The sequence below is a fragment of the Ostrea edulis genome, chromosome 8 (genome assembly GCF_947568905.1).
Source record: "Ostrea edulis chromosome 8, xbOstEdul1.1, whole genome shotgun sequence".
Lineage (NCBI taxonomy): Eukaryota > Metazoa > Mollusca > Bivalvia > Ostreida > Ostreidae > Ostrea > Ostrea edulis.
Window position 1 is genome coordinate 10,727,053 of NC_079171.1, and position 25,067 is coordinate 10,752,119.

A 25,067-nucleotide genomic window follows, 5' to 3' on the forward strand; every position below is an offset into this window, starting at 1 on the left:
GTATTCTACAAAATTTCAAGTCTATCGGATAAGCCGTATAGGAGAAGTATTCACAAGCTATTTTAACATCCTCCACACTTCTTAGATCTACTATTAACTTTTAGAAAAATAATTGGACCCTCCTGTCCCGACAATATGCACATCTACAAATGGCAATGAACCATTGTACAAAGTTTCAAATCTATCCAATAAGCCATATAGGAGGAGAAGTGTTGACAAGGTATTTTACATCCTCCACCCCTCTTAGATCTACTATTAACTTTTAGGAAAATAATTGGATCCTTCCGTCCCCCCAATATACACATCTACAAATGGCAATGAAGCATTGTACACAGTCTCAAGTCTATCCGATAAGCCATATAGGAGAAGTGTTCACAAGATTTTGTGGCAGACGGACAGAAAGTACAAAAACAATATGTCTCCCCTGAAAGAGGGGAGACATAATTACAGTACTGCAGCAATATTTTCACTGTATTTCAGTTGGAGGCTGTCAAAATACAAATTATCAATATACTCTTAAGGTGCAAATCAAAACTTGTATATATATATATATATATATATATATATATATATATATATATATATATATATATACCTTTTCTCAATACATTTTAATGAGTTTTATTTCATCTCTAGTGGACTATCTTTAGGACTGGCTCATTTTGCTGGGAATATGGGCATCTAGCTATCCTGGTGCCATGCTCTTTTTAATGAATATTGTATTTTCTAGGTTATATCAAAGCCACTTTTTCTCTTTGATGCAAAATTATGTTTGACTGAAATTAAAGTGAAGGTTATTTAACAAGAAATCTAGTAGACACATTCAAGCAATACCTGTTCCCTACCACTACTAACTATATATTTATTCAACATATGTTCAAATTCAATGGAACCACTGGACTTCATATACTATTTTGTCAAAATGCACAGTATTAATGAAGAGGGTGTTACAACTTACATATACCAGATAAGACGTATCATCAATGTTCTACCTAATATATTAATATCTGCTCTAGAACCTGATTTTCATGCACCCATGTTATGATGGACTGTATTATGGTATTTATCAAGCTCTTTCATCTGTCTGTTAGCTTTTTTAAAAATTCAAAATCTTAGTTTATCAATCCTTATACCCACTCAGGTGATCTAATCAGTAATTAAAAAAACTGATTAATCTTTTTGAACATCATATCTAGCAAAGATACTTGCGTACATATGTAACTTTAAAATGATACTTATGCCTTGTTCAAACAGCGGTTTTAATTCATATTTTGAATTAAAATTTTCAAACTTTAATGCGCATCAAATATACTTCGTAGAATCATTGTTGGGTCATATATTCGGACTGTTGAAATCAGGATAGCATTATTGCATGCCATATTTTCTAATTATTTACTTTAGGAAACACAAATTGTCGTTGGTGTAATGAGAACGTATGGATGTGTCGGTTGTATGATTTTGTGTACTGTCTAAAACGTGCTGTGTTAGGTCAACGACTTCGTAAATGACATTAGCTACTGCATGCTATGTTACGTATGTGAAGCTGCATTAGCGTGACTGTGCTAGGTATTTTTAATGCGCGTACCTGAATGTTTTTTAGAGTAACGTTAAACGACTGTATGTTGTATGGAATTGTGTTAGTGCTGTTTAGAGTTAAGATAAGCCATGGAGTGTTGTGTGCAATAACGTTATCGTGTTGTTTACAATGACAATAAACTATGGACAGTTGTTTGTAGTACTGTTAGCGTGTTGTTTACAGTTAGATTAAACCATGGGGTGTGAAATAATGGAACGTTGTGTGTAAAATTGTTAACATGTTGTTTACTGGGTTCTGCTAAACTATGACACATTTTATGCAGTGCCATTAGCGTGTTGTTTACAGTAACGTTAAGCCATGTAGTGCTGTGTGTGATACCGTTAGCGTGTTGTTTAGGGTGATAATAGCCCATTGGGTGTTTTGTACCGTCACTGTGTGACGTTCAACCATGGAGTGTTGTGTGTGGTACTGGTAGCGTGTTATTTACTGAGTTACGTTAAACATTGGAGCGATTCGTGTAGTACCGTAAGCGTGCTGTTTACAATTTTATTAAACCATGTAGTGTTGTGTTTAGTACCGTTAACGTGTTGTTTACTGAGTAATGTTAAACCATGGGATGTTGAGTGTAGTACCATTTGCGTGTGGTTTACAGTACCATTAAACCATGTAGTGGTATGTGTAGTATCGATAGCGTGTTGCTTTCAGTGATAATAAACCAAAGAGCGTTGAATGTAGTACTGTTAAAGTGTATTTTACTGAGTGATGTTAAACCATGGAACATAGACTATTGTACCGTAGGTGTGTTGTTTACTGAGTGACATTAATTGTTGATTTCAGGTGTGTGAGCTTGACTTACATTTTGGATATTTTTATGTTCTTGTTAGACCACCGGCGACTTGAGTATATCTGTGTCAGCATGATTTTGTGTTAATTATAAGTTATTTTTTGTTAAACCAGCGACGTTTTGTTTGTAGCTGTGTTTGCCCAGGTTCGTGATTATTAATTTGTGCTATTTTACGGTCAATGCCAATTTGTGGATGCGTGTCTGCTTAAATGATTTAATGCTATGTTAAAACCAACAAGGTGCATTGCGTCTGCGTGAGTTTGTTATTAGATCACGCCATTGCTAATAATAGGACGCGTAGGATGTATTATGTTACGTAGATATGACTGTGTTTTGGTTAGAATATAATGTTCTCAACACATTGTACCGCTGTCACAGAGTGCAAAGAATACATACCATCTTCTTAAATTCACAAATAACATTGTTGGACCACCCTGCTGTGAGACACAGCTATGAAGAGCTAGCTGTCGCAATTTGGGGTACACTATAGTGCAATCTTATCCCAAATCCTGGCCGGGACGACGATTTGAGATGGGGCGACGATTTTGGGTGTAACATGTAACATGCCCCCTTCTAAGGGGGGTATAATCACAAAATGCAAAAAATGGTTGGATCATTTAAAAATATCACAAATCACTGGGCCAGAAGAGCTGAAATTTAGATGAACACTTTCTGACATAGTGTAGATTTAAGTTTGTTAAAATCATGGCCCCGGGGGTAGGATTCGGCTACAACATGGGGTCAAAGTTTTACATACAAATATATAGTAAAAATCTTCTTAAAAACCACTAAGCTAGAAAAGCTTATATTTACATGAAAACTTGCTGACACAGTGCATATTCAAGTTTGTTAAAATAATGGCCCCTGGGAGTAAGATGAAGCTACAATAGTGGATCAAAGTTTTACATACACAGATATAGGGGAAATCTTTAAACATCTTCTCAAGAATCACTGAGATTAACACGAACATTTTCTGACATAGTGCAGATTCAAGCTTTGTTAAACTCACGACCCCTGGGGCTAGAATGGGGCCAGGATAGGGGGATCAACGTTTTACATAACTAATAAATAAATAAAAATCTTTAAAATATCTCTTCATAAAAACCAATGGACTAAAGAAGTTTACATTTGCACGACATCTTTCTGACATAATGCATATTCAAGTTTGTAAAAACCATGGTCTCAAGTGGTAAAATGGGGATCAAACTTTTACATACTTTATAGGAATAATCATTAAAAATCTTCATCTGAAAAGTCACTGGGCAGAAACGTTTACATTTACATGAAAGCTTCATGACATAGTGCAGATTCAAGTTTGTAAAAACCATACCCCCGGGAGTAGGTTGGGGCCGCAATAGGGATCAGAGTTTTACATGCCATTATACAGGAAATAAATTTAGATATAAGCCAAGGTGACTCAGGTGAACGATGTGGCCCACGGTCTCTTGTTTTAACACATGCACTTCAGGTAGGTGCATCCATCGTTTGTATGAACTTATTGTATCGAACAAAAAAGAAACATCACAGACAATTGTTTAATCAAAGTAATTGTCTGCTTGGACTTGTGAATATGCAAGTTTCACGTCTCTGCTCCTAACTTTACCAAGTCACGGGCATCAGTCTCCAGGGATTTTCAAAGACTGTCCTTGCATTGTAACTCTCTCTGTTAAATGTAAAACTTATACGGTGCCAATTTTGATGCACCAGATGCGCATTTCGACAAATTATGTCTCTTCAGTGATGCTCAACCGAAATGTTTGAAATCCGAAATAACAATGGAATTTTAGAGCTATTATAGGCAAAAACAGTGTGCCAAAAGGTGGAGTCAAATTCGTTTAAGGATAAGAGCTATGTGTGAGGGAGATAATCCTTAATTTTGAAATCAATTTCTAAATTTTATAACAGAAATGAAATATACACCTATATGTATATGTTTCAATACAGTAACTGTATCACATACTAGTATATAATCCTTAATTTTGAAATTAATTTCTAAATTTTATAACAGCAATTAAATATACATCCGTATTTCCAACCTAGCAACGGAGTACTTAACTACTGAGCTGCGGAGACCCTCGGGATCTAACAGTCCACCAGCAGAGGCCTCGACCCAGGGACCATAATGTAAAACTTGTATAGTACCAATTTTGATCTACCAGATGCGCATTTCGACAAATAATGCCTCTTCAGTGATGCTCAACCGACATGTTTGAAATCCAGAATAGCAATGGAGGTTTCAAGCTATAATAGGGGAAAACAGTGTGCCAAAAAATGGAGTCAAATTCGTTTAAGGATAAGAGCTATGCGTGAGGGAGATAATCCTTAATTTTGAAATGAATTTCTAAATTTTATAACAGCAATTAAATATACATCCGTATTTTCAAGCTAGTAACGAAGTATTTAGCTACTGGACTGTAGAGACCATCGGGGACTATTAGTCCACCAGCACAGGCCTCGAACCAGGGGTCATAATGTAAAAGTTATGCGGTACCAATTTTGATCTACCAGATGCGCATTTCGACAAATAATGTCTAGTCAGTGATGCTCAACCGAAATGTTTGAACATATTTAACAACATGTTTATAGGATCGGAAAGTCTCTTCATGTTACTCGCGAGAAATAACGTGAAATCGTACTTCCGGGCAATTGTCGGGATAGCGTTATCAGTAATTAACTAAATTCACTTCGTTGAAAACCACACATAGCTTTTAACTATAAATCCTAATGAAAATAATATCTAATTATCATAGCACCTTTTAAATGAGACAAAACATATGGCATAGTGAAAGAGATATTTAAACATTCAAATAAAGTAGAAATGAAAACAAAGTAAAGGATTCGATTTGATTTTGATGTTTTTTCCGCCACACTCAACAATTTGTCAGCTATATTGTGGCGCCCAGCTTTTGTTGGTGGAAGAGAGAACCCAGATACAATGCACCTGGGAAGAGACCACCGACCTTCCGAAAGTAAACTGGGAAACATTTTCACTTACCGGCGCGAGCAGGATTCGAACCAGCCCCGACAGAGGTGAGAGGCCGTGTGATGTTGAGCGCAATGCTCTAACCACTCGGCCACGGAGGCCCCCACAAAGTGAATAAAACACTATATTACATCATAACCTATGCTCTGTATGCATATTTCAAATGAAATATATTTTAATGCAAGCCATTCATTTTTCATTGTAAGGACATTGTTCTTTTTATGTGTAATTCAAGGACGATTTCCAAATACATATACTAAACAGAGTACAGTAGAGATTCCACTACAACCCAGAAAGATAGTATAATTATGTTATTGATTTAAACATCGCCATTGTAAGGTATGTATATATTCTTTCTTCTGACCTTATCATGTTAATTAAATCTTATTTCAAAACCTCCATGCACAATAGGTTTCATTTGGTAAAAGTAACGCGAAACTTTTAAAAAAAACTGATTCTTCACTCTGTATTGATTACACAGGCCAGTGTTTGACTTGATCATTTTCATTATGAGATATTAAATGACGTATTTTCAGAATATATAAATCATTATTTAGAAACCTCTCAAAACGATAGGTTTATTTGAAAGAAATGATAATCTCAGAACACTGATTCGTGAATGTGTATTGATTGGATATAACAATGTGTCTGTAGGAGAAAAACGGGTGTTTCATTTAAATCAATTTGAAGAGCAATCAATATTCGCTGTGATCAAATTATGACATGTTTTAATACAATGACAATGAAACACTAATGTGTTGGAGCGATGTATGTAACTATTTAAGGTAAGTTATTGTTCAAACTTCATCACTCATATGTGCAGTACAATATTAACACATTAATAATAATATTGTCATCATGCCGATAGATAAGAATCATTAAAATCGGTTTGGTTAATTAATGCCCAATAACGCACAATGAGGCATTTTAGGTTACTTTCTTGTCTGCCGATGCCTGTAAACAGCACTCTACGTAGCTATTTCTATTTTTAACCAGCAAACAAGACTCCCCTGAAGTACAAGTGTTTATCATATATGTGTAACAACCTGGCTCCGGGGTCATAAAACTTAGCTAGCTCACATTTGAGTTTTTTAAAAAAAAATCTCACTTTCTAAACTCAACTTGGACCGTCTAACTTTTGGTGTGCCATCATTTAGCATTTTCTAACTTAAGAAAGAAACTGAGACCAAAACCATGGAAACTGAGCAGGAAATGAGTTGAAATATGGGATGTTTTGTTTGCATTATTTTTTTTTGCAATGGCACGCCCACTAAATATTGCGCAATGCATGGAGAATTTTAAAACATCCTGCACAAACAAAATACTTTGCTGTTTTTCTTTTATAACTTTTTTATTGTTGCGTCAGAGTTTACGGTTTTTACTAAATTACGTGGTTTCATTTGAAAACGATATCGCCTATCGTCGTAAACTCAACCAAAAATTACACATTACTTTGTTTGTCATGAAATTGCAATATAGCCTAATTCCAATGACATAATATTGTTTTATCTTCAAAGTTTTCCAAAACAGGATAACAATCAATTCATGAAAAATAAATTAAGGAAATAAATACCACAATAAGATATTATGTTATAGGAAATATATGTCCCAAAACCAAAGTCAGATTGATATTATTGATTTTTATGTGTTATTATACGATTACCCCCCCCCCCCCCAAACACACACACATACCGCGCTGTGTTTTAGTTTGCACGAAAGAAAGAAAATTCCAAAAAAGAAAAAATAGCGATATTGAAGATACATTGTAGAAATTCAAGAGTTGATAAGATCGGATACATTTTTTTCATAGAACACTAGTTTCTCATCGAAAAACACAAAGATCCGCCTAACATAAAATATCGGAATCATTATCTACAGTAATGCTGACGTCACACTAACCTAGTAGTGCGTAATGTTCATTGTGGCACACTTTGGCACCTCATTCTCACTGAAATGTATTTATTCCTATCAGATGATCAAGTTATCAATGAAATTTATATTATAATGCAATCATGTTTCGAAATACTGTGCATTGTACATACTTTACAATGTGGATTATTCTAACGAGAAAAAATATACGGGGGGGAGGGTTAATGTGCATTGTATATTTCGTTGGTAACAAAATAGGCTTACTAATTTTTCCGTCGTGAAAAGTCCTTGCATTGTGTCATTTCAAGAAAACATACTTTTGGGGGAGGGAACAATTCCGCTCCTTCTGTATGTGCCTCATTGGACACCAAGTCAACAATTCATAAAATGAAACTTTGTCCTCTTCCAAATCCTCTAGAGAATTGAACTTGTTCTGAAAAATCTGGGACTGAAGTACTTTCCTTTTGCTATGGAAGGTGATGTACCGATTCAGTTGAGGAATTGCGGAAGCCGTATTGGAAGTGAGCAAAAAATTACGGAGTTAGACACTTTTCTAGCGATCTAGCTTTCTGAGATCAAAAGTGAGACTAAACTAGAAATCAGAGACTGAGATGAGAAGTTTTATGGCACACCAAACTTGAGACTGTGACCGAAATCTGAGACGGTCTCAGATTTTGATCTCAGAAGTGAGCTAGCTAAGTTGTATGACCCCGGATCCTGATGTGCACTTCAAGAAGCACCTCAAGTTATCAACATTCAAAAATTCCAACGCAAAATTAATTTCTAATCAGGGGTAGAGCAATTTTTAAAAAAAAGTAAGGGAAAAGATAAAAACAGCGCATAAAAAGTGTTAGATTACATGGATTCAAGACTGACTAAGTTCACTTTGATTGGATATTCACTGCAGTGATCTTATAAAGCTCACGTGTAATGTTGACGAATATCTTCTACATAGTATGGTACTACGATATGAATTTTCCCTTTTTACAGTTTCCTTGTTTTAATGATATTGACACCTGAATTCGTTTACAATTTATAATCATCTAAAATGTTCTTAGGTCTTCGTGTTTTATTATCTCTCTTTTTTTTTCAGTGTAAGATGTTCATTTTAAAAGTGTGAGAAAGTTACTTTTGTGCACCCGTTTCCACCTCAATCTCTCTTCGCCAAGTCACAAAGCACTTTCTGTAACATCTGTTTTGTTACACAATACGTTTGTATAATACCCAAGTTATTTATTGATTGGACAAAGATGAAGCTAAGCAACAATGTTACACATCAATAAATCCAAAACCGCTATGTATACAGACACGCCTAAAAACATATAACATAGTGCGCGGAAGCTATTTAAATTTTTGAAATTGGTAATACAGGGAACGGAGTGGAATTATTAGAATCAAACATTCTTTTTGAGGAATTTATCGATTTGTAAACTCTGGACATTTTACTCACAAATGTACCATAAAGGTGCACTTTTATCCAGTTTGTGAGTAAAATTTCTAGAGTTTACACATCTGTAAATTCTTCAAAAAAGAAAGCTTAATCCTATAATGAACTTCTCTCAAAAACTTCTTCGCATTCAACATTTGCACAAAACGGCAGTTACTATGGATTATTTGTCCTAACGAATTCTCCATAAAACTATAAATCCTAATGAAAATAATATCTAATTATCATATCACCTTTTAAATGGTACAAACGTATCGAAGAGTGAAGGCGATTTTTAAACATTCAAATAAAGTGGAAATGAAAACAAAATGAATGAACACTATATTGCATCATAACATATACTATGTATACACATGTATATTTCAAATGAAATTCATTTTAATGCCAACTATTCATTTTTCATTGTAAGGACATTATTCTTTATATGTGTAATTCAAGGACGATTCCCAAATGCATAAACTAAACAGAGAACAATAGTAATCACACTACAACGCTTAAAGATGGTAGAATTTTTCTATTGATTTAAACATCGCCATTCTAAGGTATGTATCGATTCTTTCTTCTGATCATAACATATTGTTTAAATCTTATTTCAAAACTTTAATCCACAATAGGTTTCCTTTGGTAGAAGTAACGCGAAACTTACAAAAAACTGATTTTCACTCTGTATTGATTACACAGGCCAGTATTTGACTTGATCATTTTCATTATGAGATATTAAATGACGTCTTTTCAGCACATATAAATAATTATTTAGAAATATCCCAGAACGATAGGTTTATTTGCAAGAAATGAAAATCTCAAAACACTGATTTTTGACTGTATTGAATGGATAAAACTATGTGTATGCAGGAAAAAAAACCCAGCTGTTTCATTTAAATCAATTTAAAGAGCAATCAATATTTGCTGTGATCAATTTATGACATGTTTTAATACAATGACAATGAAACACTAAGGTACTGGAGCGATGTATATAACTATTTAAGGTAAGTTATTGTTCAAACTTCATTACTCATATGTGCAATACAATATTAAAACATTAATAATAGTATTGGCATCATACCGATAGATAAGAATCATTAAAATCGGTTTGGTGAATTGATGCCCAATAACGCACTCTGAGACATTTTAGATTACCTGTCTTGTCTGTCGACGCCTGAAAACAGCACTCTACTTAGCTATTTCTAATTTTAAACAGCAAACAAGACTCCCCTGAAGTACAAGTGTTTATCATATGTGTGTAAACAGCCTGATGTGCACCTCAGAAAGTACCTCAAGTTATTAACATCCAAAAGTTCCCATGTAGATAATTGGTTATTTCTACAAATTGCCAAAAATTTCCTAATCAGGGGTACAGCAATTAAAAAAGAAAGAAATCAGTGAAAAGAGAAAAACAGCGCATAATACATGAATTCAAGACTGACGAAGTTCACTTTGATTGGATATTTACTGCAGTGGTCTTTCAAAGCTTACTTGTAACGTTGACGAATGTATTCTACATAGTATGGTACTAACATGATACTTCATTTCTACCGTTTCCTCTGTTTTAATGATATTGACACCTGAATTCATTTACAGTCTATCATCATCTAACATGTCTTTAATTCTTCGTGTTTTATTCTCTCTTTTTTTTCAGTGTAAGATGCTCATTTTAACAGTGTGAGAAAGTTACCTTTGTGCACCCCTCACCACCTCCATCTCTCTTCGCCAAGTCACAAAGCACTTTGTGTAACATCTGTGTTGTTACACAATACGTTTGTATAATTCCCATGTTATTTATTGATTGGACAAAGATTAGGCTAAGTACGGAAACTATTTAAATTTTTGAAATTGATAATGCAGGGAACGAATTGGAATTATAAGAATCAAACATTCATTTTGATGAATTTATCGATTTGTAAACTCAGGACATTTTACTCAAAAATTTAACATAAAAGTGCACTTTTAACCAGTTTGTGAGTAAAATATCCAGAGTTTAAACTGCAGAAACATAATTTGTCGAAATGCGCTGTTTTCCCCTAAGATAGCTCTAAAACTTCATTGTTATTTTGGATTTCAAACATTTCTGTTGAGCATAACTGAAGAGACACTATTTGTCGAAATGTGCATCTGGTGCATCAAAATTGGTACCCTGTATTTTTTACATTATGACCCCTGGGTCGAGGCCTCTGCTGGTGGAGTGTTAGTCCCCAGAGGTCTCTACAGCACAGTAGCTAAGTACTTCGTTATTAGCTAGAAAATACGGATGTATATTTAATTGCTGTGGCAGTAATGATTCTTTAATATGTCAATGTATATCACAACACGGGATCTCCGTTTTTAAGATCATATCTGGAAATTGGAATAACTCCTACCTCACAAGAGTGTTTGAGAAAAGAGCAATCCCTACTTATGTTTACGCCTTCAGTTTAACGTGGTTATGGTACGAGTGAGACTCAAACCAACGACCTCCTTGTCACGCTCTGGTCTACGGATCACAGTGTGAATATTCTACCACTGAGCTACCGTGATCGTTGATATTGAGGAGTGAATCTTCCACCATTCATTTTTGGGTTCAGGAACTTGGGTATTAGGATAGAGCTGTTTTGTATATTAAATGTGCAGTGTTTCTTCAATAAAATTATTGACATACAATCTAGGCAGCAAACAACTTTAGTTAAAAAACAAATTATTACTATTTCTTTTATCTTTCAAACTGAACATAGAATAAACAAAATGAAGTTCAAAGAATTATCCCCTGCACGTTATGTTTAGATGGTATGCAAAAATCACCGTGTATGTCTATACAGCCATCTTCTGTCCATCTCTCCTACTTTGTATCTAGTGGACAACTTTGTTATAAAAAGACAATAAAAAACATGACAAACATGGCTTTCGAACAGATGTGTGATGATTGATCATCAAATTTGAAGCTCATTCAGTTCTTATTCAGACGTATTTCTTCCATAGTGCAAATTTAAAATTGTTAAAGCCGTGGTCCCCGGGGGTAGGATTGAATCACAATATGGGATTAAAGTTTTACATACAAATATATCGGGGAATCTTTAAAACTCTTCATCTCAAGAACTCCTGTGCCAGGAAAGTTCAAATTTCCATAGCAGCTTTCTGACATAACGCTAATTCAGGTTTGTTAAAATCATGATCCCGGGGGGTTTGGTGGGGGCACAGTAGGGAATAAAAGCTTTCGATCAGAATTTAATGGGGAACTCTTTAAAAACCTTCTTCCCAAGAACCACTGGTCCAGGAAAGTTCAAATTTGACTAGCAACGTTTTGACATAGTACAGTTTCAAGGTTTTTTAATTTAAGGTTCCCAAGGTTAACGTGGGGTTACAATAGGGTGTTATATTTTTACATAGAAATATAAAGGGAAAACGCAACTAGATTAAGGGCTTCCATATTAAAATGTATTATAATCATGAGTGATAACGGTATTAAATAACAATAAAATATTATGATACTTTCCCTGCGATATAACTAAAACAACCTGTACGTTTTGACGGATTTTTTCATTGTGACGTCATATGGTGCAAAGTGCACAGAAGTACATTTATAACAGTATTGGGATTTTTCTCGGAGAGCCTTAACTGAGCTGAAAATCTTTACAAATTTTCTTCTCAAGAACGACTGGACGTTCAAATTTACATGAAAGCTTCCTGACATACTACAGATTCAAGTTTTTGAAATCATGGCTCCTGGGGGTAGGTTGGGCCACAATAAAGGATCAAAGTTTTACGTGGGAATATATAGGGAAAATATTTAAATCTTTTCTTTGAAGAATAACTAGACCAGATTTGTTCAAATTTACATGAAAGCTTTCGGATATAGTGCAGATTCCATTTTGTTAAAAGCATAACCTCTGGGAGTAGGGTGGGACCATAATCGGGGATGAAAGTTTTATATAGAAATATATCGAGACATCTTCTCAAATACCACTAATTGTATCTTGTGAATATGTCGATATTTAAAATGATATAAACCTTTGTAGATAAAGAAATATATTTAGGTTTAATGCATGCAACATTCCTGGTGATTTGACATAATATTGTCTGTTTCATTTCTGTAGATTGTGTTCTTAAAGACCAAGACCTTCCATATCATGGACACACTAGGACCCAGCACTCAGCTAAAAGTTCGACAATGTTCCCGATGTCAGGGGAACACTGAGTTTTACTGTAGCACATGTACACGTGATATGTGTTTACAGTGTAAAGAGAAACATGTCATTGATCTAGATACCAAGCACCATGATGTTGTGGTTTACCGTGAGAAGTTTAAACGTGTCCCTTTACGAGCAACCTGTGTCAGACATCCAAACAGAAAATACAGAATGTTCTGTGATCAGTGTAACTATTCCGTGTGTAAGCGCTGTACAGACCATAGAACACATGTGCTGGTGGATCTTAGAACAGCTTATCAAACAAAGCGACAACAACACAGAGAAATCATTGACAACATCAGAAGTGAGACTCTCTATAACCGTCGTGTTCTCCTTTCAGGAATCCAAACTGATATCCAAACTTGTTCCCCGCAAATCTGTCACCGCCAATCACAGATGTCAGCAAAAGCCCAGAGACTAAAGGATCTGATTGACACTACGGTATGTGATGTTAAAACAAGATACAAAGGTTTATTGATTGATAGAATACAAGAACAGAAGAGAAAAATGAACAGACACATCACCCATTTACAGAACTATGAAGACATATATGAACAATCACAAAAAAGAGCGGTACAATTCCTATTGTTTATAAAGACCAGTCGTGTCCCTCAGATAAAGGACACCCCTAATCTTCCACAACATCTGCTGCTGTTCCTGACTGAGGGATTCAACATGGAGGCTGTCAATCACTTATTGAGGGGAATCCCAGAAATCCAAATGACAACAGGAAAACGACAAATAGGAATAGACGAGTGTTTGAAATTGATGTCCACACCTGTATTACACACGTCTGTCCGTGTGATAGGTGTTAGCTGTGCAAGACACATATCTGGTGTGATGTTAGATCGGGTCTGGGTCTCTGATGAAGACAATCTCATCTTGACAGACAAAACAGGAGACACTATACATCGTGTGACAGATATACCAACATTGTATGAAGAAGGAAGACACACAGTGAACTGTTCTGGTGAACTGATTTATATAGACAGGAAACTTAACATCAATAAACTGTCTGCGGATAATAAAACGGTCACCACATTGTTGCACAGAACATCACCATGGAGACAACAATGTGTATACTGCTCCCCGTCCAGTGGAGATCTGATGGTCGGGATGTTTAACACTGATACAAAGACAGGCAAGGTTACCCGGTACACCAGTAGTGGTCAACGCATCCTGACCATACAAGACGGCAACAAACGTAACACGCTGTATAGTAAGCCTTGTTATATCACAGAGAACAAGAACGGTGATGTGATTGTGTCTAACTTGGACCGTGTAGTTGTGACAGAGCGCGGGGGGAGACATCGATTCTCCTACAAAGGACCTCCATCAGGATCATCACTATATGCACGTGGAATCTGTACAGACGCGCTGTCACACATTCTGGTGTGTGATCGTAAAACCGACACAGTACAGATGATTGACAAGGACGGTCACTTCCTGTCTCTGTTACTGACACCACAACACGGGATAAACAGACCACACAGCCTGAACTATGACGACAAAACTCACCTCCTCCGCGTAGGATCACGGTACACCAACACAGTGTCTGTATACAGATATCTACAGAGGAGGTACTCTCTGACTGGTAAGTACTAGTAGTAGTGTAGTTTATTGTATTAAATCAGAAATATACAGAATACGTACTTTTTCACTGGTAACTACTAGTAGTATTGTAGTTTATTGTACTATATCAGAAATGTACAGAAGAGGTACTCTCTGATTTGTAAGTATTAGTAGTAATGTAGTTTATTGTACTATATCAGATATATACAGAGGAGGTATTTTCTGACTGGTAAGTACTAGTAGTACTGTAGTTTATTATACTATATCAGATATATACAGAGGGAGTACTTTCTGACTGGTATGTACTAGTAGTACTGTAGTTTATTGTACTATATCAGGTATATGCAGATGAGGTACTCTCTGACTGGTAAGCACTAGTAATATTGTACTTCATTGTACTATATCAGTCATTACAAATATTAGTAGTACTGTAGTTTATTGGACTCTATTAGTCATTACAAATAGCATCAAATTCTACACAGGGATACATTATAATTCAGTTTTATGCTATGATATTATGATAGTGATGTTTCAATTACAATGTGGGTGATGATTAGAGGTAAGATTTAATTTTAATTACAGTGTGGCTATAATTAGAGGTAGTGATTGATTTTAATTACAATGCGGGTTATATCTAGGAGAGGAGTTAATTTTTCATTAAAAGTTGGTTAGAATTATCGGTAATGTTTAGTTTTAATAGCAGCATGTACAATGTGAGCTATAATTAGGGCTAGGGATTAATTCTAATTACAAGGTGAGTTATAATTAGAGCTAGGGATTAATTTTAATTACAATGTGAGTTATAATTAGAACTAGGGTTCAATTACCTGGGCATGCCTGTATCTTACACTGGTAAATTTAGTCAAACTCAGAAACATGTTGCAGATCAGGGTAGAAAGGCATTGTTTGCGTTAACGTCAACATTAAATAACCATAACTTCAATGTAACAACACAATTGTCTGTTTTTTGATACATATGTTAAAAAGTATTCTGTCCTACAAATCAGAAGTTTGGGGTTTTCATAAGGCCCCGGAAATTGAAAAACTACATTTAATATTTTGTAAAATATTTGCTGGGTGTTAAAAAATCCACTTGTAACTTTTTGTGAATTGGGGAGATTCCCACCGACAATTTATAAGCTATTCAGGATTTTTAAATATTTGTTGAAAATCAGAAGAAGCGATAATTGTATTATTAAGTCACGTTACGAAGATATGTTGTCAGATAATGATGAATGGGTTGTAAATATTAAAAATGATTAAGTAGTTTGGGATTAAATCATATGTTTGAAAGTGGTATGCCTGATAAAATTATATATTCTATTATTGAACAAAAACTACAAAACAACATATAGTTAATGCTATTTGTAAAATGTCTAAAGGTTTTTTTTTATATCAACACCTGATTGACACTTTCCATATTAAATATTACCTGGGTAAACCTATCGATAGCAAATATAAGAAATATTTAACTAAATTCAGAACTTCATCTCATAATCTAAATATTGAAAAGGGAAGACATTATGGCATTGCAAAAACAATAGGTTTTGTGAAACATGTAGCTTGTCTGTTGTGGAAGACGAATTCCATTTCATTCTTCAATGTCCATTCTTTTATGAACTGAGATCAAAATATATAAAAATATATTGTTATCAAAGACCAAGTTCTTTCAAACTGTTTTAATTACTAAGTGTTCAAAATGTCAAAGAATGATTAATTTAGGTAAATACTTGTATTTAGCATGTTTAAAAAGAGATGTTTAATTTAGCTTTTGTTCTATTTATGTATACTCTCCTGTGTGATGTCTGTATATACCATATTTATGATATTCTGCTTCTGATGAGCCGTTTGACTCAAGGATAATAAAGAACTTGGATCAATTCTAATTAAAATGTGAGTTACAATTGGAACTAGGGATCAATCATAATTACAATGTGAGTTATACTTAGAGCTAGGGATTAATTCTTATTACAATGTGAGTTATAATTAGAGCTAGGAATAAATTCTAATTACAACGTGCGTTTTAATTGGAGCTAGGGATTAATTCTAACAATGTGAGTTATAACTGGAGCTAGGGATTAATTATAATTGCAATGTGAGTTTTAAGTGGAGCTAGGGATTAATTCTAATAACAGTGTGAGCTATAGATGTAACTAGGGATTAATTCTAATAACAATGTGAGTTATAATTGGAGCTAGGGATTAATTCTAATTACAATGTGAGTTATAATTAGAGCTAGGGAATAATTCTAATTAAAATGTGAGTTATAATTAGAGCTAGGGACTAATTCAAATTACAGCATAAGTTATAATTACAGGAAGAATTACAATGTTTGTTTCTATTGCGATGTGGGCTATGCTCAGAGGTATTTTTTTATTTTGAGTACAATGTTGGTTTTGAACAAGAACTAGTAATTATTTCTAATTCCAACACGGATTATAACTGGAGGAGTTGTGATTTTATCAAGATATGGATGGTGATTAAAGGTAGTGTGTAGTTATAATAATGTGGGTGTAATGAAGTTGATTCAGTTTTGCTGATTTAGCGTTTTGTATTTTTCGTTTGTTTTGATTTTGATGCGAATGGGTTATCGTAAGAGTGAGTCGGGTGTGAGTTATTTTTAGTTGCTAGTATAAAAGAGACCGGTTTGGCTGGCTGTAAGTTAAATAGGGCACGGTGACGACATCAGCTGGGTGCCACGTTGACAGGTCCTAGAAGTTCAGGGGATGGCTATTTTCCTGTCATATTTTATGTAGGACATTGGGAGAAATATAACTAGTACATGTACATGGGTGTTTAACAAAACCAGTTTCAACCCGAAGGCAGGCAGAGAGTTGCGGGATTCAGATATACAGAGGTCCATGCAGATATTGTGCTACAATATGGAAGGGCGTGCTGTAGCTCCGTAGAGAATAACCCGATACTTGGGAGGCATCGGAACCCTGGTGTATTGTCAGGAATTGACGATAGCTCGTGCAAGGCTTGCATGGTGGTGGGTAGTTTTCCGTTCTGGGTGTGCTTATCGCAACTTGGAGGGAAACCGGAACAGTTGTCTTCAGAGTGAAGATTAGTTACATTATAAAGTTAAAGTAACTCGAAATTTAGAAACAAAACCAAAGAATATTATATCACAGAACAGGAGAATTGAATATTGGAACTTTTTCTAAATTATACTACTTTTGAATATTGTTTTAACTTGAAAAGTTAATACGCACTATCGAACTTTTAAAAAGAACTGTTTACAACGTATCAGATATCTATATTGCCAGTTGCTTATTCATGTAAATTTGTGTTGAGAGTGAAAGGAGTGAGTGTACCCCGACATCAAACACCAGTGTTAATGCTTGTTAATTTGTTTGGTTTATAGTCTAACTCTATTTACATTAAGAATCATAATTTATCTTTTACAAATAAAATATCAATGAAGTATCAATAAGTCATGAATTAACTGTTTCAAAACTCTTATGTTTTTCTTCTTCTTCTTTCACATTGAAAATGGATGACACTAGTTACTAGTGTAATATTATGTAGAATATTTAATGATTGTTCAGTGTTTTATGAGAAAAATTCGGAATAAACTCAGTTTCAACGTTGGGACCATTTTTCACGAAGTAGTGAAAAAGATGTTTTATGATCAAAGGGGTGTCACCCTAGAAAAACGTCTGATACTGACATTGCCATAGTTGTTCTACATTTCTTGTCTTTGTCCAAAATATTGCAAACTGGAAAACGATTTCCTGGATCGGGAATAAATGTCACTGTTACATTTTTATACACCGGTCAAAGACCGTGTACCATGGTATGTAAAACTTATACGGTACCAGTTTTGATGCACCAGATGCGTGATATATCATCGTCAAAATGAACCGTAAGCTCCAGGATCTTATGACTTTGTACGTTTCATCACCTTGATGAACCTATTGTTTTTTTCCAATGTCAGAGGTCAAAGGTCAAAGTCATATTATCAATCCATAAGCTTGTAAATCTATAGAATACAGATCAAACTGTTGGAGTTAGGATCTTCCAACTTAGTAGTGTATTTAATCACCATGACGGGAGAAGATGTGTATTGCTTTTCAAGGTCAAAGTTGTTGTATCAGTTAATAAAAATCTATGTAGGCAGAACACAGACCAAACTAATTGGACTTGGTCCGTCAAAATAGGTACACATACTCCTCATGTCAAGTGGTGGAAACCTTTTGTTCTTCAATGTCAAAGGTCAAGGTTGCAGTATCACCTAATAAGAAAACCTTGTAGGCAGGATACAGACTGTACCTTTGACACTAGGACCGTTAAAATTAGTTCACATGTATCTTATCTCAAGCGGAGGATGTTTACTATTTGTCAAGGTCAAAGCTCAAGATCGTAGTGTCACATAGTCGGAAAATATTGTTTTTGTTTTGTGAGTCTTTTTATGATATGAATACAGGTGTTTTCCTAAAATTGTGTCGGTCCTCCCTCTCAGAGATATACATAATCAGTTGACATATCAAGTGGCAATTCATACAATGGGTATTTAGAACTAATGTTATTATGTGTAACAGACTTGGCCCACTTTAGTGAAATGGGTATCTTGTAAAGTCTTTCAAATCACGTAATGCATGTCATTTACAATCAATGTTACAAGCATACAGAACTCAGTGTGGTAGACTAGGTCCACTTCTAGAGACTTCTATGCTGTACAACTGGTTCAAACTTCTACGTACACTAGATAAAAAGCTTCATTGTCCATATTAAGGCTTATTTTGATGTAGGATCTATGATTGATTGATCACCCTCCTTGTTCTATTAAAACTTCAGATAACCCAGACGGAGATGAAGAGATCACAGAATCCTCAAATTATGAGGAGGTTCAGGAATCTGGAAGAGAGCTGGGAATCAGTGAAGAGTACGAGTCTGAAGAAAACAGCGAAAATCTGAAGTCTGAGGATAGCAGCGAGGAATCTGACCCTGATGACGACGACAATCCTGAATCAGGGACCAGAAGATAATGATGTAGAGGAAAACAGTGATGATGAAAATTCAGAGATCAGTGAGAATGAAGCTGAATTAAATGTGTTTGGGTAATTCCAGTGAGATAATACAGATCGGTCAGAAGAAATGGACAAGGTCCAATAAGTGTCATTACTGGTCCTGAAATTCAAGCATTATTTTCTGTCTATCAGATACAGTAATTTCAAATTCACTTAGTCAGAAACTGAAATCAATAGTGTATTTCTCTTTTAGAATTTTATGTAATGAAGGTCGTGATTTTTCTTCAATGTGTTTTATGGAGTAGGTGATACTGCTGTTTCTTGAATCAAAACAGACATGTGATAGTTTGTCCTTGTTTTGTAAATTTCACAATTACTATCATCAACAAGGAGATGGCTGTGAAAAGTATGTTAATGGTTCACCATCACCTTGTCATCATATAATGTTCCACTCTCCACCTCTGACATTTACAACTGGGATATTGATGTTAACAGACCACTACCACCTCATCGTCATATAATGTTCCAATCTCCACCTCTGACATTTACAACTGAGATATTGATGTTAACAGACCACCACCACCTCGTCGTCATATAATGTTCCATTCTCCACCTCTGACATTTACAACTAAGATATTGATGTTAACAGACCACCACCACCTCGTCGTCATATAATGTTCCATTCTCCACCTCTGACATTTACAACTGAGATATTGATGTTAACAGACCACCACCACTTCGTCGTCATATAATGTTCTTCTCTCCACCTGTGTCCCAAAATTCATCATGAACCATAAAAGAAAATGATGTCCTATCATAAACTGAAAGGGCAAAAGCTTTGGACTTTAACATTGCTATGTAGTACGGGCAGACAACAGATTTCTGTTTGGAATTTTATTTTAAGTTGAGAAAATCTATTTATGGACATGGGTCAGACTTCACAACCATAATCGTCTTTAGTGTATGTTGATGAGAGTAAGGAAAACAAAACCACTGTTTAATATACAGTTTTAGTTTTGCAATTATGTTTTTATTGTAATTTGTATAGACATTAAGTTTCATGCTTGCATCAGAAATTTTGTATTATGCTATATTTAGTTTGATTTTTGTATCAGACATTTTGTATATTACTACATTAACTTTCATGTTTGTATCAGAATTTTTCTTATATTACTGCATTTAGTTTGATAATTGTATCAGGACTTTGTATAGTACTACATTTAGTTTGATAATTGTATCAGGACTTTGTATAGTACTACATTTAGTTTGATAACTGTATCAGGACTTTGTATAGTACTACATTTAGTTTGATAACTGTATCAGGACTTTGTATAGTACTACATTTAGTTTGATAACTGTATCAGGACTTTGTATAGTACTACATTTAGTCTGATAATTGTATCAGGACTTTGTATAGTACTACATTTAGTTTGATAATTGTATCAGGACTTTGTATAGTACTACATTTAGTTTGATAACTGTATCAGGACTTTGTATAGTACTACATTTAGTTTGATAACTGTATCAGGACTTTGTATAGTACTACATTTAGTCTGATAATTGTATCAGGACTTTGTATAGTACTACATTTAGTTTGATAATTGTATCAGGACTTTGTATAGTACTACATTTAGTCTGATAATTGTATCAGGACTTTGCATAGTACTACATTTAGTGTGATAACTGTATCAGGACTTTGTATAGTACTACATTTAGTCTGATAATTGTATCAGGACTTTGTATAGTACTACATTTAGTTTGATAACTGTATCAGGACTTTGTATAGTATTACATTTAGTTTGATAATTGTATCAGGACTTTGTATAGTACTACATTTAGTGTGATAATTGTATCAGGACTTTGTATAGTACTACATTTAGTGTGATAATTGTATCAGGACTTTGTATAGTACTACATTTAGTTTGATAATTGTATCAGGACTTTGTATAGTACTACATTTAGTTTGATAATTGTATCAGGACTTTGTATAGTACTACATTTAGTTTGATAACTGTATCAGGACTTTGTATAGTACTGCATTTAGTGTGATAATTGTATCAGGACTTTGTATAGTACTACATTTAGTTTGAGTTTTATATCAGAAGTTTTGTATATTACTAAATTTAGTTTGATGTTTGTCAGAAATTTTGTATTTCACAACATTTTGTTTGATGCTTGTATCGTAAGTTTTGTATAGTACTACATTTAGTTTGATGTTTGTGTCAATAGTTTTTTATATTACTACATTTTGTTTATGTAGTGCATTTAGCTCGATGTTTGTATGAGAAATTTTGATACACTTGGATCTCCGGTTTCTTGTAAAGATGTTATTTAACATTGCATTGTTTAAAGACTGTTACACCAGAATATAATATCACCACGTATAAATCAAGTCTTGTTTGAATTTATTTTGTTACTGTTGTCAGAAACAATGCGTCTCTGCTATCTAACCAGGTGTGTATTCTCGTAAAGAGTCTTTAACAAATACTTTAACTGTTAGATGTGGTTGTTATTTTCTAAAGACATCTTAACCGGAAAGTATCATAAACCCAGCAATACTTTTCCTTTAATAATACTTTATAAACATGACCTTAAAATCTTTCATTTAAAGATATTGTTCTACGCTCTTTATATAGTTATACAACAGATTGATAATGATAGGGTATGAGGTAAAGAAGCCAAACGTTTATTTTATATAAGGCCAACAAAAATTATAAGTAGGTTCTAAGGCCAAAATTTTCAATTTTTGATGAGGCAAACATGTATTTTATCTTTTATTAGGTCACCTGAGTTTACTCACATGACCTATATTGCAATTGGTTGTCATCTGTCGTTGTGCGACGTGTCGTGCAGTAACTATTGAACACTTTTTAACTTTTTCATAACTATTATTCCAATTCTTTTCAAATTTGGTATGAAGCATCTTTAGGACAAGGGGGACATGGATTTTAAATTTCAAAACTCCAGCACCCATTGGGCCCTAGGAGCCGGGCAAAAACTGATCAAAATTGACCAAATTTCAAAAATCTTTTCAAGAACCGCAGACATGTAAGAAAAACTAAATGCATAGTGATATAGAGCAGGACGGCCTCTACCAAACTTGTAAATTTCATGATCCCCGGGGCAGAGGTTCTGACCCCAAAGTGGGGCGAAACTTAGTACACAGTGTAAAACACTTAGATAATATCTCCGTTAGTGTTATTGATACTAAATTGAAACTAAATGAATATTTAAAAAGGGCAGGAAGTCTTTTACCACAATTGTAAATTCTATGATCCCTGGAGTAGGGCTATAGATCCCATGGTGGGGCCAAAACTAGTATAAAGTATTTATGTACAAGTCTGCTGATACTGTATAAAATCTAAATGCATACTTAGGAATAGCGGAAAAGGATGTGCAAAAAATGGTGAATTTCACAATCCAGGGTTTTGACTTTAGGATGGGTCCAAATCAGTCATATCTTCTAATGTTAAGACACCTATTATATTATGTAAAGCCTTTCATCAGTGTATGCACTTTTGAAGGCATTGAAGTTTTAAGAACACATTTTGTTTTATACTTTTGCTGAACATTTAGCATAGGTATTCAGAACCGGATTTTTTCCCTAGATTTCATGGCCCTTGAGAGTAGTGATACTTTTTCACTAGTACTCAGGCGACTGATAAAGCCTGTGGGCCTCTTGTTAGCTCACCTGAGTGAAAGGTCGCGTTAGCTTTTGTGATCGCCTATTGTCCGTCGTCTGTCCGTCCTTCCGTCTGTCCTTCTATTACACTTTGCATCAAGCTCACTTTCAAAGTAACTATTCAATATATTTTGATATTTTTATCAAACCTAGTATACTGATGCATATTGATGACATATATTTAACTGCATCAATATGTTTTGGCCTTGACCTTTCCTTCCACCTTGACCTTACTTTTCCCTATTTACTGTTTAGCTCAGTATCAAAGCAACCACTGAAATATTTTTATGAAATTTCTTACACTGATACATAGTTGTAACTATTCTTTTGTGACATTATGTTTTGACATTGATGTTCCCTTGACCTCGTTTTTCCATATTTGGCGATTAGCCTAGTTTCAAATTAGTTAATGAAGTTGTTTTGCCTAACTCTGAATATGGCCGGGAAATATAATGTTTGTCGAAATTCTGTTGTATGTTTACAAGTGTCTTCACAACCTGGCTCCTAGATATTTGTCAGAACTGATAACACCATACACACCGGCGAGATCGCTAAGATCGGACTCAGCCTGTCGTGTTACAGTCCCTGTAAGACTTATGGAGAGAGGAGTTTTGACATGTCGGCAGCGACATTCTGGAACGGTCTGCCATGTGGACTTAGAAATGTAAAGAAATTCGACTGTTTTAAAAGAAACTTAAAGACCCACCAATTTTCGTCTTGCTTTTAGTGTGTGATCTGTGATTCTGTTTTATTTGTATTTATTACTTTTTACTTAGAACATTTATGTCAATAGTATGTTAGCTTTTGACTTAACATTTTATAATTATTCTATATACTTAGCATTATGTTCTACCAAAAAAAAAATCTTTAGCTATCGATCTTAATAATGTTTTATTTTAACAGTTTTATAGATGTAAGATTGTATGTCATACTCTCGTTTAATTTCATTTAACGGGGTTTTTCTGGGTTTTTTTATTACTGTTGCTTTCTTTGCCGCTACCCTTGTAAAGCGCCCTAGAGTAATATGTTCTATGTAAGGCGTTTTATAAATTGTATTTATTATTATTATTATCATTATTATTATATCCGTTTGTGATACCCACGTATAGAGATGAGAATCTGCCTTCCATGCGAAGATAATTTTTTTAAAGATAATTTTGGATAATGATAACCTTTCTATTTATAGCTAGGCAGCATTTAACCGATGCAAAATTGATAGTCTTTGGAACAATTTTCTTACAATTTTGGTACATTTGAATGATATTCAGAGTGAAATTAATGGATGATATTTAATCAACAAGGTTAAAGATAAAAGAAAAATTTTGAGAAAATGTTACATGATTTAATTAGAACAGTTCACTTTACTATAGAAATAATGCATTATTTTGATAAGGAACAGTGTTTGAATGGTTTTCTTTTAATTTTTGTGTGATATTAACTGTATTAAAACTTTTAGAATAAATAACAATAGTAAAGGGCGTTTCGAAGGTTTTCTTTATTTTGTATACATTTTGATATGCAGGAACACAATTCAGATTTACCTGTATATAAAAAGCTACCCCTACACCAGTCTCAATAAAGGTTTAAACCCTGATACTAACACAACAAAGTGAATTCCTTATTGAGAAATCAGTGCATATCTGTTATAATTCATTTATAAGATGAATAAAAAAGTATGCAACAACTTTTTCTCTCCATTGAAAAGCTATACAGTTTTTTACATGAAGGAGACATTTTCCCTCAATCGCCCCCTATGGTCACCTTTAACCTGCATTATTTTTTTTATAAAAGGGGAGGTTCAGTATTCTAATTTGTATGTACCCCCTCTTTAGAAGAAGAGGGGCATATTGCTTTGCTTTGACCAAAGGTCAAGGGTCAATCTGCGCTGGACATAGGGCTATATTGTCTGCTCAGTATCTTGAGAATCCTTTGCTTGACAAATATCAAACATGGTACACTGGTACATCTTCAGGAGTAGATGTTTCCATTCAATTTTGAGGTCA

At 34.4% G+C, this 25,067-nt stretch overlaps 1 protein-coding gene across 1 annotated transcript; it reads left to right on the top strand.

Annotated features, from left to right (window-relative positions):
- The first annotated feature begins 5,106 nt into the window (after nt 1–5,106).
- Nucleotides 5,107–24,544, top strand: LOC125661048 (uncharacterized). The gene is made up of 2 exons (XM_056148150.1): nt 5,107–14,431; nt 19,210–24,544. Exons 1-2 carry the CDS (start codon nt 12,778–12,780, stop codon nt 19,398–19,400), a joined length of 1,845 nt encoding a protein of 614 aa, XP_056004125.1. The 5' UTR covers nt 5,107–12,777; the 3' UTR covers nt 19,401–24,544.
- The last annotated feature ends 523 nt before the right edge of the window (nt 24,545–25,067 follow it).